The 17,145-nt window shown below is 46.9% G+C and overlaps 1 protein-coding gene across 1 annotated transcript in view; it reads left to right on the top strand.

Annotated features, from left to right (window-relative positions):
• The window catches only part of TNR (tenascin R), a 29,747-nt gene extending 20,657 nt beyond the window's left edge, over nt 1-9,090 (top strand). The window contains exons 16-21 of the mRNA XM_066324708.1: nt 36-168; nt 3,127-3,278; nt 4,213-4,309; nt 5,066-5,227; nt 6,764-6,927; nt 7,358-9,090. Of these exons, the coding sequence (XP_066180805.1) occupies nt 36-168; nt 3,127-3,278; nt 4,213-4,309; nt 5,066-5,227; nt 6,764-6,927; nt 7,358-7,477 (828 nt within the window). The 3' untranslated portion in view covers nt 7,478-9,090. The remainder of the gene's footprint in view (nt 1-35; nt 169-3,126; nt 3,279-4,212; nt 4,310-5,065; nt 5,228-6,763; nt 6,928-7,357) is intronic.
• The last annotated feature ends 8,055 nt before the right edge of the window (nt 9,091-17,145 follow it).

Raw genomic sequence — 17,145 nt, 5'->3', positions numbered from 1 at the left:
CTTGGTGTCTACCTCCTTCTGGGACCCATGTACAGGAGCTGATTGTGGATGCTGAGGACACGTGGATCCGTCTGGAGGGGCTCTCTGAGACCACAGAGTACACCGTGCAACTGCAGGCTGCCCAGAACGCCATGCGGAGTGGCCTCATCTCAACCACCTTCACCACAGGTGAGGACTCGCCCTGCATCCTCTCAGACAGGTGGAGGTTGGCCCACATATGCTGGTAGGAACGGACTGCTCTTAGGGCCTTTCCCTCCTCAGGCAGAATTCCATCATGGTCCCTAGAGGAGTACTTACATTGCCATGACCCACAGTGCTGCTTCGCTACACAAGTTAATGGCTGAAGGATCTATGATTCAAACACAAGACCCAGCCCAGGGCAAGGGGATTTGAGCTTCAGACCAGGAACCATCTACCAAGCCCTTTGCCCTGCTCACGTCTGTCCTCAAGTGCATAAGCAGAGGAAAAAATATCCACTAAAATCAACAACACATGTCAACAGGTATGCTCCTGGGAGAGGACTCAGCCAGTGTCTCCATGCTGTAGACATGATCTGATTACTCACAAACATCAAAGAATCAGAATACTTTGGATTGAAAAGGATCTTTAAGGGTCATCTAGTGCAAGCAGGGTCATCTTCAACTTGATCAGGCTGCTCAGAGCCCTGTTGAATTTGATCTTGAAAGTTTTCGGGGTTGTGGTATCCCTGGAAATATCAAGCAGGTGCATCTCCATCACCACCAGGAGTCAGACAGCAGAGCCAGCACTTTATCTAATTGCATTATTCCTCCCCACTCTCATTCTAGAGCATTCAAAACCTAAGGCACTAAAGTAATGGGAATGGTTTCCTTTTGAATCAAAAGGTGGGCATCCACTATCCTCAAGGACAGAATACTTCTCTTCCAAGAATGAAGCTTGCATGAGAATGTCACCATTGCTCCCATCCTCTGCAATCATTCACAACAGAAATGATTATTTCCAAGCAACAAAGCAAATTGTCCCTCACCCTCTTGGAAGAGCATGGCTAGGCCAGGGCACTTACAGACAGAATGAATCTTGCTCAGTGCTGAATCCAATCATGTTTTTCCTGGGTGTCAACAACACTGAGAAGTCAAGATGATGTCCACCAAAATTCCTCCCATCTGTACAGCCAGTTCAATTAGGAGAGTTTTCTTTGAATCTGCTGTGGATCCACTTCCCCATCTCATTACATGGAAATCTTTTAAGAGATAACAGAAACTATTTATGTTAACAAAAGAAGAAATTACTTCTCTAACACATCTTCAAAACAGGCTTTCCTGTTATTCTTGCCTCTTACACATGTGTGTAAAGCCAGTACCATTCAGGCAGCTGATAGAAAAACACATGAAATCTTTGAGGTTGCTTGGGAATTGGGAGTCAGGGATGAAGCTGCATGGGGGTGACTTCTCAGGTGGGATAAAGCAGCAGAAACCCAAGTAAGAGAGCACCCTTTTCCATCAAACAGAAGTGTCAGACCTCAGCAACGTTAGTGTCCATTGCCAGCTGATGCAGCATCCAACACATTTAATTTGCTTTGAAGATGAAGATAGACATTAGCAACAAGTCACTTTCTCCCCATTTACCCCAATACTGATGAGACAGAAGCAACCAGGAGGTATCAGCAAGGCAATGCAATCCATAGACAGCATCTCTCATCAAAGCATCCAGATCTGCAATTCAGTTTTACTCTGGCAATGTATCAAGGCACTTTGCAGAGAACAAGGACTTGTCTTTAAGGCCAAAAAACAAAAAAGGAAAGCCGCCCAGGCTTAATTTCTTAATTTAAATTGTTTTGCTTCCTTCTGCTTACAGTACACATCCCGGGGTTCTTCTATTCCCTCAGACATATTAATAGCTCAACCTCTTTTGTTTCATGTTTGCATAAGGTTCTTGGGGAATTGTATACAGATGAGACAAAAGGAAGAAACAGATACAGTATTTATAATTTATAGTGGTTTGAAATGTCTTTCAAGGTCTCCTTGGCTCTTAAAGATATGAATATAAATTAAGAAACAAGCAATCTCCACAGAGCTCAGGGGAGCCCAAAGAGGTTGTTGTTGAAGAAGTTTTCACTGTTGGATACTATAAAATACAAACAATTTCTCACCAGACTGTGCTACAGACCATGACAATGAGGAGAATAAAAGAGGAGATCTTTAACATTTGGACGCAGCAATGACCTCCAAATCTTCAGGCCACAAGGTGGGGAGGAATACACCCAAGTGGGAAGCCACAGACAAGGGTTGTGCCTTGGTCCTGTGAGACACTACACAACTGTGATGGACACACACAGCATAGAAGATTTGAAGGTGCCTCACACCTTCTCAGTTTGTTACAGAGACATCCTTGAAAACCACATCCACATTGCCAGTTCTGCATCATTTATTCCATCATCCATATGTACCAACACCAAAGAAAAAGATGTATTTCCCTCTTCTGTCGTAAATAAGAAAAGATTGTTCCCAGAGATGACATTCCAATACTGATACTGCCAGAACAACTGTCATAATTAAGACTCTCCTAAACTCTGACCACAAAAAAGATGTTTCCTCATTAGAGAACACCGGTAGCACAGTCACACAGCCCATGCTACCTGCCTCTAGCATCTCACACAGCTCAGCTTGCAAGTTACAATTAACTCAGCATAAGTCCACCATCATTTCCAAGGGCATGGAGAATCAGGGGAATCTCCCTGAAATGGGTAAAGTTATAAAACTTGATTGGAGCTGGCAATCCTGAGAGGAGAACAGGTTTTGGTATTTTCACAGCTGTCTAAATATGCTGGTGACAGCTTAAACCGCAGGGTTTCAGACACAGTGCAGAAAGATGGTCCAAGAAGTGACATCCTTCATCATTCATCGTGATTTTACCATGCACCTTTCCAGTATATGACATATGGAAGAATAATATATGCACACTTTTTTTTCCAGTAAGTTCTCTGAGGTTGACGGCAGATGTAAAATCTCACCATCTTGTGGAATTACTTGGAACGCAAAAGCCAAGATAGACTTTTCCTGGATTGTAATTAGTGGAGCCTGAGGCATGGGGAAAAAGTGTCTCTTTGCTTGAATTTTGCCTTTTTTTTTTTTTTTTTTTTTTTTGCAGGAGGACGTGTCTTTGCTAACCCTCAGGACTGTGCCCAACACCTGCTGAACGGAGACACGCTGAGCGGGGTCTACACCATCTCCATCAACGGGGACCTCAGCCAGCGGGTGCCAGTGTACTGTGACATGACCACTGATGGAGGTGGCTGGATTGTGAGTATCCATGTGCTTGTCCTGCGTGTTGTCCCCATCACAAAGTAACTGAGCCCCTGCCAGCAAGCAAAGCATGGGAATGACAGCAGGCTCAGCATCACACGCTTCATTTCCCACGCCACAGGGAATGGCCCACGCTCCGGTAATAATAGTTACACTTGGAGAAATGCCCTTTGATTTATTTGACATGTTTGCAGTGCTTCTGGAGAGCAAAATCTGTGAGTGAAGCTGATTTATTGTTCTAGAAATGAAATTAATGGCTGGTAGCTTTCACGGGGAATGATTCATGCTGCCTGCAGAAGGAGGGTGTCAGGCGTCACCCCAATTGAGTCTGCACAGGAGAACTTTAGAAACAAATGCCTGTTTGGCTTTTGAACTGCACAAACACTGCTTGTCTTGACGTAGATGAACTGACAGTGTAAGTAAATAATGCCATGGTGCTTTGATCTTATTCATGTCAAACTCTTACTTAAACACATTACACAAAACTCAGCTAAAGGTATAGTCAAAACCAAAAAAAAATGGGCTTCCTCAAACGCTGATTTCTAGCCACTAAATTTCCTTCTCACTCTGCTTCAGAGCGTCCCCTTGGATATCACAGAAATAGCCAGCTCAAAGCAGAATTATGTGCTAGAAAACCAGAGGCACCATGTATTAGTTAAAGCAGAAACTTTTTCAGCAGGCCAATTCCTTCCTATTCTACCACTGATTGGCTTTGGACATTATCTAATATCTCTTTGGTTTCTACACCTGCACATGAATTAATTGCATGGCTGCAATTAATGCTAACTGGATGATGAGCATTGCAATTTTCTCCCTTGAAAGGCACAATGAAAAGAAAAATTATTAGCTTTACTTTGTGTGTCCAAAGCCTGGCAAAGCCATTTCTCATCGCCATCATTATTATTTTCCCCCTGGTCTTTCTCCACATCAGGTCTTCCAGCGGCGGCAGAATGGGCTGACCGATTTCTTCCGGAAATGGGCAGATTACCGGGTTGGCTTTGGGAACTTGGAGGATGAGTTTTGGCTGGGTATGACCTTCCCTGGTTGCCTTTCATTGTTGTGTCAAACCTAAGTTCCATGAGCACTGTGTCAGCTGTTGGCTCCTTGCCCTTCGCCACATTCCTCCACCTTCTTCGTCAGACAGTTTTCCTTCTGTTTGCTCCCTGCCCTTTACCTTAGGAACTCATGCAGAGGCACACCACATAAAGGCACACTGTGAAGGTCAGCAGCTCCCTAGTTTCCTCTCTCTAGGAGAGAAGGGGGGTAATGCTGTCAGTTTTCATGGACCAAAACCCATCATTGTCCATTGGATGACTACAGGTTGCACTGGTGGCCACCAAGTCAGCTATCCAATGAAAGCAGGAAAGGAGTGAGTTGGAGACAGCACAGCTCTGAAATTGAGTGTGCTCCTGCAAAACCTGAAAACGAGCCAAAGGATCTGCAGCCTAAACACACTCTGGCTTTTATGGGAGCTTAACAACAACATAAGTAGTACCAGGGCTCAACAGCTGAATGTTTCAAGCTTCAGCAGTATGAAGAAATCTGAACCTGGGCCTTGAACCCACCATTCACAGACACAGGGAAGAGAAGCTCGAGTGGGGTCAGAGAGCTCTGACCCCAGCAGTGACAGGAGACACATGGACTCACCACAAGTGCTGCTGCTCTTTGATTCCTCTCCTTGCTCTCATTTCCCACTACTGTTTTATTTGCCTAGAGCTTTCCTTGTTTGTTCACAGTGCAGGTCAGGGCACCAGGTCTCACCAGGTGTTTCACTGTCTTGACAGGCTTGGACAACATCCACAAGATCACGTCCCAGGGGCGCTATGAGCTGCGAATAGACATGAGGGATGGTCAGGAAGCGGCTTATGCCTACTATGACAAGTTCTCCATTGGGGACTCCCGGAGCCTCTACAAACTGAGAATTGGGGACTACAATGGCACTTCAGGTACAGCCTCATGGCTAGCAAGGATCTTGGGGAATCCTGCGACTGGTTGGTCCAAGACTGTAAAGGAAATCCCAACATGAAATCTCACTTGTCTAGAGTGGCAAGAAAAAAACCCCATAGTCCTTCCTGCCTTCCTGCAGTCCATCACGTAAACCAGGCTGATAAATCCCACTAAGGATACGGAACTTTCCATTGGGGATTAAATATTTAATATCAGAGACATTGCTGTTCAAATAACCAGGTCAGTCATCAGAGGTGTCATCTCACTTGGCAATAGCCACAGCTGGCTATTGATGTCGTGCTGGAGGCTGTATTTATCGCCTTTCCACAGCTATGGAAAAATCTGAAATCCTCTGAGTCATTTCCTCACGTAGAGGCCAAACACTGCCCAGTTTTGCAAGGACAGTCACACCTACTTGCTTGGTTGATTCAGGAGAGTTAGAGTTTCCCACCAGAAAAGAGTGGATGCTAGGGAGAGGGCTCAGGGGATCTCTTCCTCAAGAAGGGAGAAGGGATACAACTGATCCCCCATGTCAAAACTTTCACCATGTACTAGGTGGAACACCACAACGTACCCAAGACGCAAGAATTTCCCTATTCAATACCAGTTAGTTGCCACTGGAAGACAAGTGACAGGAGTCTTGGTGTGCAACAAAGCACTTGCTCTAACCTCAAATCCCAGGGCACAAGGGACCCAACCTATTGCCAAGGATGGCAGTAACAGCATCATGCAAACGTGATTCCATCCCCTTCGCCATGCAAATTCTGCTTCTAGCCATCCAGCCAAGGAGCTTCTGCTCCACCTTGAGCTAAGGGAGCTCAGCAAATGGTTCCTTGCAAACAGGTTTTCTAATAAGTCTCTGTGCTGGATTGCACACATGGGTCCACCTCATATGTCCTTAGGGATTACCAAGGAGCATATTTAGAATATCTCCTGTAAATACATGACTCTATTGATCAAATTTTACTCCAGCTTTTCCTTCATGCAAAAGCAGCTCTCTAGTGATCTAGTGAGGATGAGGTTAGAGGCTTTGGTGGAATAAGGCATCGCACACCTTCGAAAATCTTCTTCCCCTTATCCAAAGAGAGAAAAGGTGGCCAAGCATCTTGGTTCAAGAGATGAATGTTTGGTCTCTGAGAGAAAAAGCTCCCTTTGGCTAACAGGGAAGAAGAAGGCTGAAAGCATCCTGAACTTATATAGCAAAGCCAAGCCTCGGGATGTCAGGGATGCCAAAATCTGGGATTGAATTAATTTCTGAGACACTGAAATTCAGATCCAAACACATATCCAAATACTTTATCTGACAAAGCCAATCAGTCTCTAAGATTTGCTATGGTCTGCACTGATCCTAAACAGACAGCAGAGGACCTTAGATGAACCAATTGTGAACAATTCCAGTTAGCCTTATTTCCAGACTATCAGCTGTTTGAGCCATTGATTGGAACGGTTGCTACAGAACCAGAATATCCTAATTTCCTAGTGAAAAGACGGGATAACTCCAACTCCATCACCTTTGATGGCACCTCTTTCCACAGGAGACTCCCTCACCTATCACCAGGGACGCCCGTTCTCCACCAAGGACAGGGACAATGATGTTGCTGTGACCAACTGTGCCATGTCCTACAAAGGGGCCTGGTGGTATAAGAACTGCCACCGCACCAACCTCAACGGCAAGTACGGAGAGTCCCGGCACAGTCAGGTAAGGGCACAGCCGGGCTGAAAGCCTCTGGAATTTCTTCTAGGGGAACATGTCAGCAAGCCTAGGTTAGGGCTGGGGCTGTGTGATTTGTGCACCAGGGTCAGAACTGGTGGCATGACACCACCAGCTGGAGCAAAGGGAGCCACCTTCAAGCCAACTAGGCTAATGCTTTGTGCCTCACACACGCTGCCATAGTCATTTGCTGCAGTGTGTTAGATTAAAAAAAATTACCTACCTGAAATCTGATCAGCCTTTGAGCAGTGGGAAAAAAAGCAATCAAGCCATAGAAACAGGGGAGTTTCTTGCTCCTGCTATAGCAAGTTTTTCCTTCTGGCTTCTCTACAGCAATCAACCTTGTTTCCTTTCTCTCCTACTCTAGTTTCTTGTTAGGGTCTTTCCTCACCCTCTGCCTTTCTCTCCCTCCTGCCAGGGAATTAACTGGTACCATTGGAAAGGCCACGAGTTCTCCATCCCTTTTGTGGAAATGAAGATGCGACCTTACAACCACCGTAACATTTCTGGGAGGAAGCGACGGTCCCTGCAGCTCTGAGCCAGTTGAACCCCTTCTGCCTCCCATCACCTGACCTTTTCTGTCATTTGTTTGTATTTTATAATATGAAAAGGGAAAAAAAAAAATTACTACTCATCTGAGATAGCAACCTGCCCCTCACAAGTGCTGGAGGGAACCATGGCACAAGGAAAGGCCATGGGAAAGGAAAGACCTCATTGCTTTGCATCTGTCCCAGAGAAATACCAAATTTCCAGTCTCCCTATCCCAATACTCTGGCCCTTAACATGAGAAGAAAGAGAAAGAGACAGATTTTTTGATATTTTTTTAAAGCACATAGAAATCCCCAGCAAACCCTTTTAGAAATGTTTGTCACAGGGCCTGTGGCAGAAACCTTCCCCACAGGTACCTTGGTGCGGCCATTTCCAGCCCAGCCATGGCCAGGGACACTCGTCCTCTCCCTGCCTCCCTGTCCCCTCCTGGCAGGGAGGTCCCAAGCTTCATGCCATCCTATAGACACCAACGCTTCCAGCAGGCAGAGGCCCGTCTCTCCCCTGTGTGCAGGCTCTGGACACATGGGGACTAAGTGAGGATGAGAAAAGGCTCATCCCATCCCCAGTTTTCACAGGAGGGCTTGGCAAATATCTGCATGTGTAGGCAAACTCCAGAGAGTCCGCAGCTCATGTGTTGGTCCCACCACAAAGTCATCCTCGTGTGCATGGGGTGTGCGGGAATAAGAACTACTTCACCAGCCCCTACTTTCATTATCCACTCCTCCAAGCTGAATTCAGCCCATTCTAGGTCCATGACATCTGCCTGAGTTATTCTGAACTTGATGGAGAAAAAAGGACTTAATTTAGAAGACTAAGGAGAAAAATCCCTACTCGTGGCCCTGAAATCTAGGACCCATTTCCTCTGTTATTTCTACATTCCTTCATGCTCTCTCTCACTGAGGTCATTGGTCCTAAACTAAAGAGACTCAGAGACGGAGCAGCAATAAAGAGGTATCACAGAACTGCAGCCCAACCTGAAGCCAACAACTGTCACAGCTCAGGTGCGCCTGTTCATGGCCCTCCAAGCACACAGGGAATTATGACAATGCAGCTAAAGGAAGACAAGTGCAAGCTGAGGAATGTCCATTTCCTTACTTCTCCTACAGCATCCCTCTTCAATGCCATCACAAGAGGGACACAAATCTCAGTGCCTTGGTATTGCCATCTCTAACAGGAAATCAACTGTTTCCCTTCCCGGAAGGGATTCCATTCAGATTTTGGAGCACTTCAAGGCCCTTGGAAGAATTGACTTTGCTCTTCCCATCCTTAACTTCTCCTGTCTCAAGGAAGATGGACCCTTTGGATAGCTCTGTCTGTGCCCTGTTGTCATTGACCCCACCTCCGCATAGCCCAAAGGACCACCATGCTTAAGCCACTCCTCTGCCAAGGACTCCACTCAATGCTGGGCATTGTCACTGGCCTGGTCTCACAGAAGGGACTCATCCCTGCATCCAAGGACAACGCAGCTCATGACTGGATTTGCAGCCAAAGGAACATTACAAGTGCTAAACACTGCTATCTGGTTTTATCACACTGAAGCTGCTTTGTCTCAAAAACATCTTTCAGATGGCAACGTAAAGGCATCTTTGCAGTAGCTTATAATCCAGGCCAGTGTATCTTTGATGGTCACACACCTTAATGTTCTGATGTTACTCACTATGGCTGCAGAGCTGAAGAAGAGATTTAAGCAGGAAACATAACCTCCTTTTCCCAGTCACATACTGACACATGAAATCACAGCTAATACCGAGGTCAAGATTAGATACAGGGCCCAGACCTTCATGTGGTCAGCTTACAAGCTGACCTGGAGAAAGGATGCTCAGCAACATCTCATATGTAAATGAGGTGTCCCTTCGTACTTCCCCTTGGCATCAAATCAGGCAACAAGTCAACCAGTTGAGGAACAGGTGAGTCAGAGGCTGCAGATGATGGGATCTCTTGCAGGACATGACCACGGTCACTGATAGTGGCATGTCACACCTCCTGAGCACCCAATCCTGCTTTAAGACCCAAAAGCCAACAAAAAGCAGCAGATGGAAGTGATTAAAGCCTAAGAAAGCTTTTAGTAGACAAGCAGAATAAAATTTTCCCCAAACCATCAAGAATTTACAGGAAGAAATATCTCAATAAAAGCTGTAATGGAGCAGTTTATAATGGAGCAGGTGATAACCAGCAGAGATTGGCAGAGGATGGTGCTGTTTTCTTACCTACCCAGGCAAAAGGAAGAGATGTCAGTGGAAACGTACACTTATCATTCACGGTCAAGTGAAAGGCAAGAAACCTCTCTTTTCAAAAGTAAGACTCAAACAAAAAAATCGAAGTTTGACAAGCTTTTCTAGGAGGTTCAAAAGAAGATCCTCGAAAAGGCTGATTATTCTCTAAATAGGTTTACTGACTTATATCTCTCTCTCCCTCCCTCCTCATGTCTGTCATCCCTTGCACAAGGGATGTGCCAGGATTGTAACCAGGATAAGTCAGCCCAGTTGACCCAACTGCATAGTCAGGTGTGAAAGACACTCTTGGAGACAATATCCAATGTTTTCAGTGCTATTATACATCAGTGCTGGTCCCTGACCTCTCATGTGATACCAGGATGTTGCCTTTTCATGGCATTGGTGAATGACAGCTGCTACAATCTTTTAAAGGAAAGATTTCTACACATAATGGTTTTCTCCTGGTGATAACCCAACCCAAGCCCAGGCACACAACCAGCAATGATGACCCAGTCATTTGGGCCATTGTCCCTTGTTCACATTGTCCACAAACAAGATACAATTTCCCTGAAAGTTATTTTTGTATACTGCTTTTTTTTTTTTTTTTTTTTTTTTTTTTTTTTTTTTTTTTTACAAAGCCCCTGCCAGCAGTTTCAAGCAAATGCAATTATGTTGATGCTACAGAATGGGCCCATGATTAAGTAGTTTCTTCTCACCCTCCATCACTGGATGGCCTAGTTCATTCTCCAACTAGACCAGGTTTGGCCCTGAAATTCCCAGAAACCAAGCCTGGTGCAGTGCTCAGCTTGAGAGACCTTGGCTCCAGCATGTGAACTGTCACTGGGCTCTGGTGGTTCCACTGCCATCCTGGGCTGGTGTGGCTCAGGCTTGTTCCAGAGCCCAAAAGGAACACGAGGCTGTTACCCAAACCATGCTATCCACTGCAAGATGCCATCTCGTGTAAGAGGAAGCAGGAAGAAGCACATCAAATACTTCACACAGCACAATACTGTGTATGCCCATGACCCTTGCAGCCTTTCAAAACCACTTCTTATTTCTAACCCCAAAATCCTGGAGGGAAACACAAAGGGACTTTCATCTTTGCCCAGTTTTCATTTTCCTGTTTCCATTCTCCAAGCCCACCTTCCCATTGCACACTGCACTGAAACATAACCAAAGAAAAAGAGTCCTGAAAGGAATAGCTGCTTTTAGTGAAGTGATAGCATCTATAAATGTATAATTTGAAGAGGAAGAGAGGCCAGGCTCTCCCTAAGGGTAGCTGGGTTTTGAAAGTAGGAAGGTACCAGAAGAATATCCATACAAAGGCTGGAGAGAAGTCTGCTTCTATTCCTTATCTTTGCATTACTTTACCATGGGCATCTCAAAGCTTAGTACCAGCCTAAATGCACTCTTGCCCCAACCCTCTGTCTCCTTCCCTTCATAAGGGGATGGTTATGCCAGGTGAAGTGCCTGGGTGTGGAAAACACAGCTCCTGCCACCTTCACTCCCAGTGATGCAGCTGGTGAGTGCTCAGCCAGCGGTGTACCCATGCCCACAACAGGCTCAGAGCAGCCTGACAAAACACAGCAGGAGCCAAAGTACCCTCCTGGTGCCTCACCTCCATGCCAGCACATGACCTTCATCCCAGCTCAGAGCTGCCCTCCTGCTATGTCCCCATCATCACATCCAGGGATGACCATGCACCCCCTATCCTGTGCCCCCCAGACATGCCCACAAGTTTTGACTTTACCAAACACTGCCAGCAATGAACTCTCACCCCAAATAACCTCTCTAATTCATGCTTACACCCACTAACAAAGGGCTCTGTCCAGGGGCCAAACAAGAAGCCCATCCCTGTTTCTACCAGCCAAGTGCCCTGGGATGGCCATAAAACCCAGCAGAGCCCCCTGGGGACCACAAGCATCTCCAGGGTCACCTTCCCCTTTCCTAAAATCCTGATGGTGGTGGCAGCTCCTTGTCTCATCCAGAGAGGAAATTTGGGGTAAGTGGGAGGGAGAGATCCTGATGCCTAGACCCGCCTCAATACCCAGCCTGCAGTTCTTCAGATGTCAGTGGTTTCTCTGAAGGATGGTGACACAATGACCTAAACAAACAAACAGCCCCCTGTGTACAGGTGTTATCCTGGAAATGTTCTTAATGTGTTAAAAAAAGTTTAAAAACATAAATAAGAAGGGAGAACAGAGGCAACAAAATGCCTTGGTCAGGTTCTGAGGAACTCAAACACAAAACACTGTAACCAAATGAGGAGGAAGAGAAAAGTAAATAAATGCATAAATTAAATCTATAATATAAATAAATAATATATTAAACAACCCTCCCCACCCTGTAATGAAAATGTAGCTTGGAGAATGGGATCAACGCTTGTTAACCATTGTTAACTAGTATTTTTAGTCCTGACCGCTCTTAGGCTATGTATAGTTCCTTTTTTTAATGCATTTTCTATACATTAATAAAAGATACTGAAGGAGTGAGCTGTGTGTCTGTCTGGGAGTGGGGTGGGACCAGGGTCCTCATGCATCCAAGCCCAGCAACATTCCAGCCCCAACCTCATGCCAAGAAGGGACATGCATCCCTGATCCTTGGTTATCCCATGGGAGGAGCATGGGGGCTTAGCATGGATTCACATTCAGGCCTGGAGGAACAGAGCAGCTGATAGACCTAGCACATGCAGTGTAATAAAAAACAGTGGGACGAAGGTTTGGGGCAGCCCAGTTTTGGCTGGTGGTGCCATCTCCATCCTTGTAGGTGTTCAAGACCAGGCTGGAAAAAGCCCTGAGCAACCTCATCCAACCCCAGGGCTGCCTTGGGCAGAAGGTGGGACCAGAGACTCCCAAGTCCCCTTCTGGCCAAACTATGCTGTTAAAACAAACAGCAATAATGTGGCCATGGTCAGGTCAGCATGGTCAGTCCATTAACCACAGGAAGGCAGGGAGCTGCACTTTGGCCTCAGCCCAGCACCAGAAGATTTGCTAATAAATTTTAGCTGCTCTCATGAGCTAGAGAGGCTCTTGGCTCTGCAATTTGCAACCAGAGAAAGCAAAGCTGTGGTATGAATGCTTGAGAGCAAAGGGAAATAACCCCAAAATTTTCAGTGAAAAACACTTGTCTGATTTAAACAGCAATCTATTCCCAACACGATGGAAACCCCACCAAAAAAACAGATGGGAAGGCTCGTTCCAGCAGAATACACTCCCAGTGGAAAACAACACAAAAACCCAAACCCAAACAAAACTCCAGCACTGATTAGCAAAAATCTCTACGACAAATATGAACTTCAGAAGATTTTGAAATTCTTCTCTTATTTCACATGAAGACTTTACCCAAACTCTTTGTTTCAAGTTTTCACATTTGACACGTAGCCAGACAGGATGAGAAAGTTCGAAAGAAGCTCTTCCGCCAGACCACTTCAATATTTTCTAAATTTGATTTTGGAGAGACAAAACAGGGGAGTTTTCTTGGTAGCAACTTCTCAACTTCTCTTTCTTGCTCAGATTTGTGAGACAAAAAAAGGAAGTTGTGAGAGAGGGGATGTCCCACCTTGGCCATGACCCTTAGTACACAAAAAGCAAAACATGAAGCCTGATGAACTCAGCTGTCTAGAATAAATGAACTTTTTTTGTGTCTGAAGATAGTCAGTGCCATGGAAGACCCTTCAAGCAAGGCCTGTGCATTGAGGAGCTGAGGCATGAAGAATGTGTTTGGGATGGGGAGAAAGGGTTTACCTGTGCTGGTACTTGTCATCTCAGTCTCACCATGCTTGGGCCAAGCAGTTGACCCAGTCCAGGGTGTTTCATTTATGGTCTCTAATAGAAGGGCAACACCTTCCACTGTACCCCCCCATTCAGCATGTCTGGGGCCAAGTGAGGCCCCCAGGGCCTCCATTTCCTGACGAGAACTCCCCAAAAAGCTCACCTGGAGGAAACACAGTCTTCCTTTGGCAAAAACCAATAACAAGAGGAAGGTATGTACCACTCAGAGGTTGGTACCTAGAGAAGGCAGGCACACAGGGAGCTGCAGCATCCCTCTGGATCATAACCACCTCCCAAAATCACAGTCAAGACCCAACTCCATGTTTCAGATGAGATGAGAAGGGAGTGAGGGCTGGCAAAAGCCCTTTTCTTTGATTTAAGCCAGGAAAGTGTTTTGCCCCATCACACTAAACCCCGGTGAACTCTTGCCCTGTCACATGTGCCCACCACCCCCATCACTCTGGCCCCCTCTGCCCTTGCACAGCTCAGAGTCATCACCATAATCTAGACACGGTCCTACATGTGGTGGGACGTATTTCCAGGAACTCCAAGAAGCACGCCTTCCCAGGCATGCCAGACTCCTCTTCAGGCACTTCCAGCCACCACGGCTCCCCTATCTGCACTTTACACAGAGATATTTCATCACAGCCCTCTTACCAAAGTCCCCTTTTTGCATGAGTGATGCTCAGGAACTTTGTTCCAACAGCAAACATCAGGAGGATGTACAAAGGTCCTCAGCAAGGACCTTGGGCAGCCATCCCAAACCCAGAGCTCAAGCAACACATTACAAACAACACATCCTGCAGCCTCAGCCCAAACAAACTGCAAAGAAAAGGCTGGCCCAGGAGCCCTGCAACACCTCCAAGAACAAGGCTGGAGCAGGTCGATGAAGGAGCAGCTTTGTGCCACAGATTCGCAGCTGCTTTATGGCTTAGGAGATGTGATTTTTATAGCACCATCTTCAACATTCTCAGATTTTAATTTCCTCTCATAAGATGGCATGTGTTCATCATCCCTTTTAAAAGTCTCATTCCCATTTTTATATTTTTAAATCCTGGGGGTACAGGCCCTAATGTTTAGTTATGTAGAGTGTAAAGAAGTTATAATTTATCTCTTTTCATCAAATCTAAATGCAGGGGTTTTAAATTTTATTGATGAGGAATGCTGTGAATAGCAGCCTCCAGGCTTATCCCCCTTCCCTGCGCTATAGCCAGCAATTTTTCTGCTTGCAACTTGTTTCAACAAGCACAAAATCAATCCTAGAATGAGGGATTGATTGAGGGAAGAATCTTGAAAGATCATCTAGTTCCAACCCCTCTGCCACAGACAGGGACAGCTTCCATTAGATCGGCTTGCTCCAAGCCCCATCCAGCCTGGCCTTGGACACTTCCATGGATGGGGAAGCCACAGCTTTTCTGGGCACCCTGTGGCAGGGCTTCACCATACTCAGAGGGAAGAATTTCTTCCAATATCCCTTCTAACCCTGCCCTCTGTCAGTGTGAACCTATCCTGCCCTTGTCCTTATAGCAGCCCTCCTCTACCTTCCAGTATTTTTGGACTGCTTTCTGCTGTCAGTAGGAACATCAAAGGATGCAGCAATCCTGTAGCAGGCTTCTCCCAGCAGCATGGCTGATTCTCTTGCTCCCACCCAGGTTATCTCCCTGGCACTACTCCTCCACAGGGGCCAGGGCCTGGTGTGGCTGCTGACCAGCAGAGCAGAGCACACCAGGACGTGGTGGGGACACAAACCGCCTCTGTTCATCACAACAGGCCTTTGTCACCAGGCTGTCCCCTGCATCTGTTGATGTCACAACAAAAGAGGGGATTGAAAGAAGTAACTCTGCAAATGGTTAAGAGAAAAATCCTCCTCAAAAGCAAGAGGTGGAGTGGGATGAAGTAGGAAATCCTCCCTCTACGAATTTCAGGTGGTGTTGGAGACCGGCACTCGGGAGAGGAGCAGAAGAGGGCATGGGACTGGAGGACCATCAGGGCAGTATTGTTCCCCCACTCCTGGGGACAGTGCCTGTCCCTGCTCCTGGTCCAATGTCCCCTGGCTGCACTCGAGCCAGGGCAAAACCAGATGGCATCTCCCTGTTCACCCCTTGGATTGGTTCTCCAGACAAAACCTAAGGCTGCCTCTCCTCTGCTGCCTGTCTGAGGGGGACTTTGCCCCTCAAAATACAGGAACCTGCTCTCCCTTGCAGAGGGGCAAAGAAGAGGCAAAGCACCTCCAGGAGAAAGGTCATGGTTGTTTTTTCCCCTCTTTCACCCACCACAATTTGCATTTCTCTCTCGGTTCCCTCCCGGCAGGTGGGTGAGCTCCCAACAGGGTGAGCTGCCCTGCCCAAGGCCTGACACCCAGCTGCATCCTCCCCACGGAACCTCTGGTAGCAAACAAGATGAGGAGCAGGAAGACTTTGATCTGTGAAGAACAAAGGTCGGATAGTCCCACCCCCAGGCAGGAGCTAAGCCCCAATGGCAGCACAGAACATTCCAATGGCTCGGATACCACCAGCCAAAATCCTCATGTGATCCTGTGTCCAAAGGGACATCAGCTCACTACAGATCTCCGGGAACAGTTTCCCCCATGGGAGTGAATAATGAAAAGAATCAAAATACTACTACTAATTTGGCATCTGCATATCATTAAAAAACAGGATTGGCTCTCCCTGCCCACCTCAGCTAGGCTCTGGGGGAAGCCAGCACTGAGGGATGGCCACTGATTGTTCCTCAGCAGCACAGGGCTGAGCCAAAGGAAGGATTGTGACAGAGGGGATGGCCGGCACAACCGCTTTTTCACCTAAAAATCAACCCTGGCAGATCAGATTTCACACCCATACGGCATGGGAAACCCCTTGGGGTGGCTGGAGGAGGCACGAGCCACTGCTTCCTACAACTGGGAGCATTTGCTGGTCCTTGGGGGCACCAGACTGCCCAAGCATCACTTGCCCATCTGCCTTTGGTTCACACCTTCCACAAATCCAGCCCTTGGATGCTGACCCCATTTCTGTGCTGGGGGAAGGAGCACTTCCATTCACCAACAGGTTTTCCATCCCTGGCTTCTGCAGAACTGATCCTTGGGTGCTCCCAAATGGGGAGGCACTGCGTCACACTGCCAGAACTCGCCCAGCCTGGGTGTTTTCCTCACCTCCCAGTGTATCTCCTCTCCCCCTTGCCTGTAGGATGATGCCTGTAGGATTTCCTCAGGAAGGAGTTCCTGAAGGCTCACACACACAAAACAATCAGCTCTGAACAGCCCAAACACTGAACTATGCCCTGAGCAGACACATACCACCCTCCTCCTCACCTGCACACAGGTTCCTCATACCACAGCTTTCTCAACACAAGCATCAAACAGTATTTGAGGAGGCACCTGAGGAGCTCACCTCACTCCCTACCTCAGCATTCTTCTTGTCTAAGCACCAGAGAGGGATGATCCTGCAAATCCTGACCCACCTTGGCAATCCCAGCTATAATACCTCCCAAGTGATGGGTGGGCAAGAGGCAAAACCCCCAAAAGGTTCACCAGCTTTGGGGAATTTTCCCTAAGAGCAGCATTTACCCCCATCACTGCCTACATGGGACTTATCCCCAACGCTTTAGGGCAGCGCCAAAACAGCCCAAGGTGGGACTTAGGTGGGACTGGGACATCTGAGCCCAACCTACCCTCAGAA

The sequence above is a fragment of the Sylvia atricapilla genome, chromosome 9, assembly GCF_009819655.1.
Source record: "Sylvia atricapilla isolate bSylAtr1 chromosome 9, bSylAtr1.pri, whole genome shotgun sequence".
NCBI lineage: Eukaryota > Metazoa > Chordata > Aves > Passeriformes > Sylviidae > Sylvia > Sylvia atricapilla.
The sequence above is the reverse complement of the archived record's forward strand: the minus strand, read 5'-3'. Positions and strand labels throughout refer to the sequence as shown.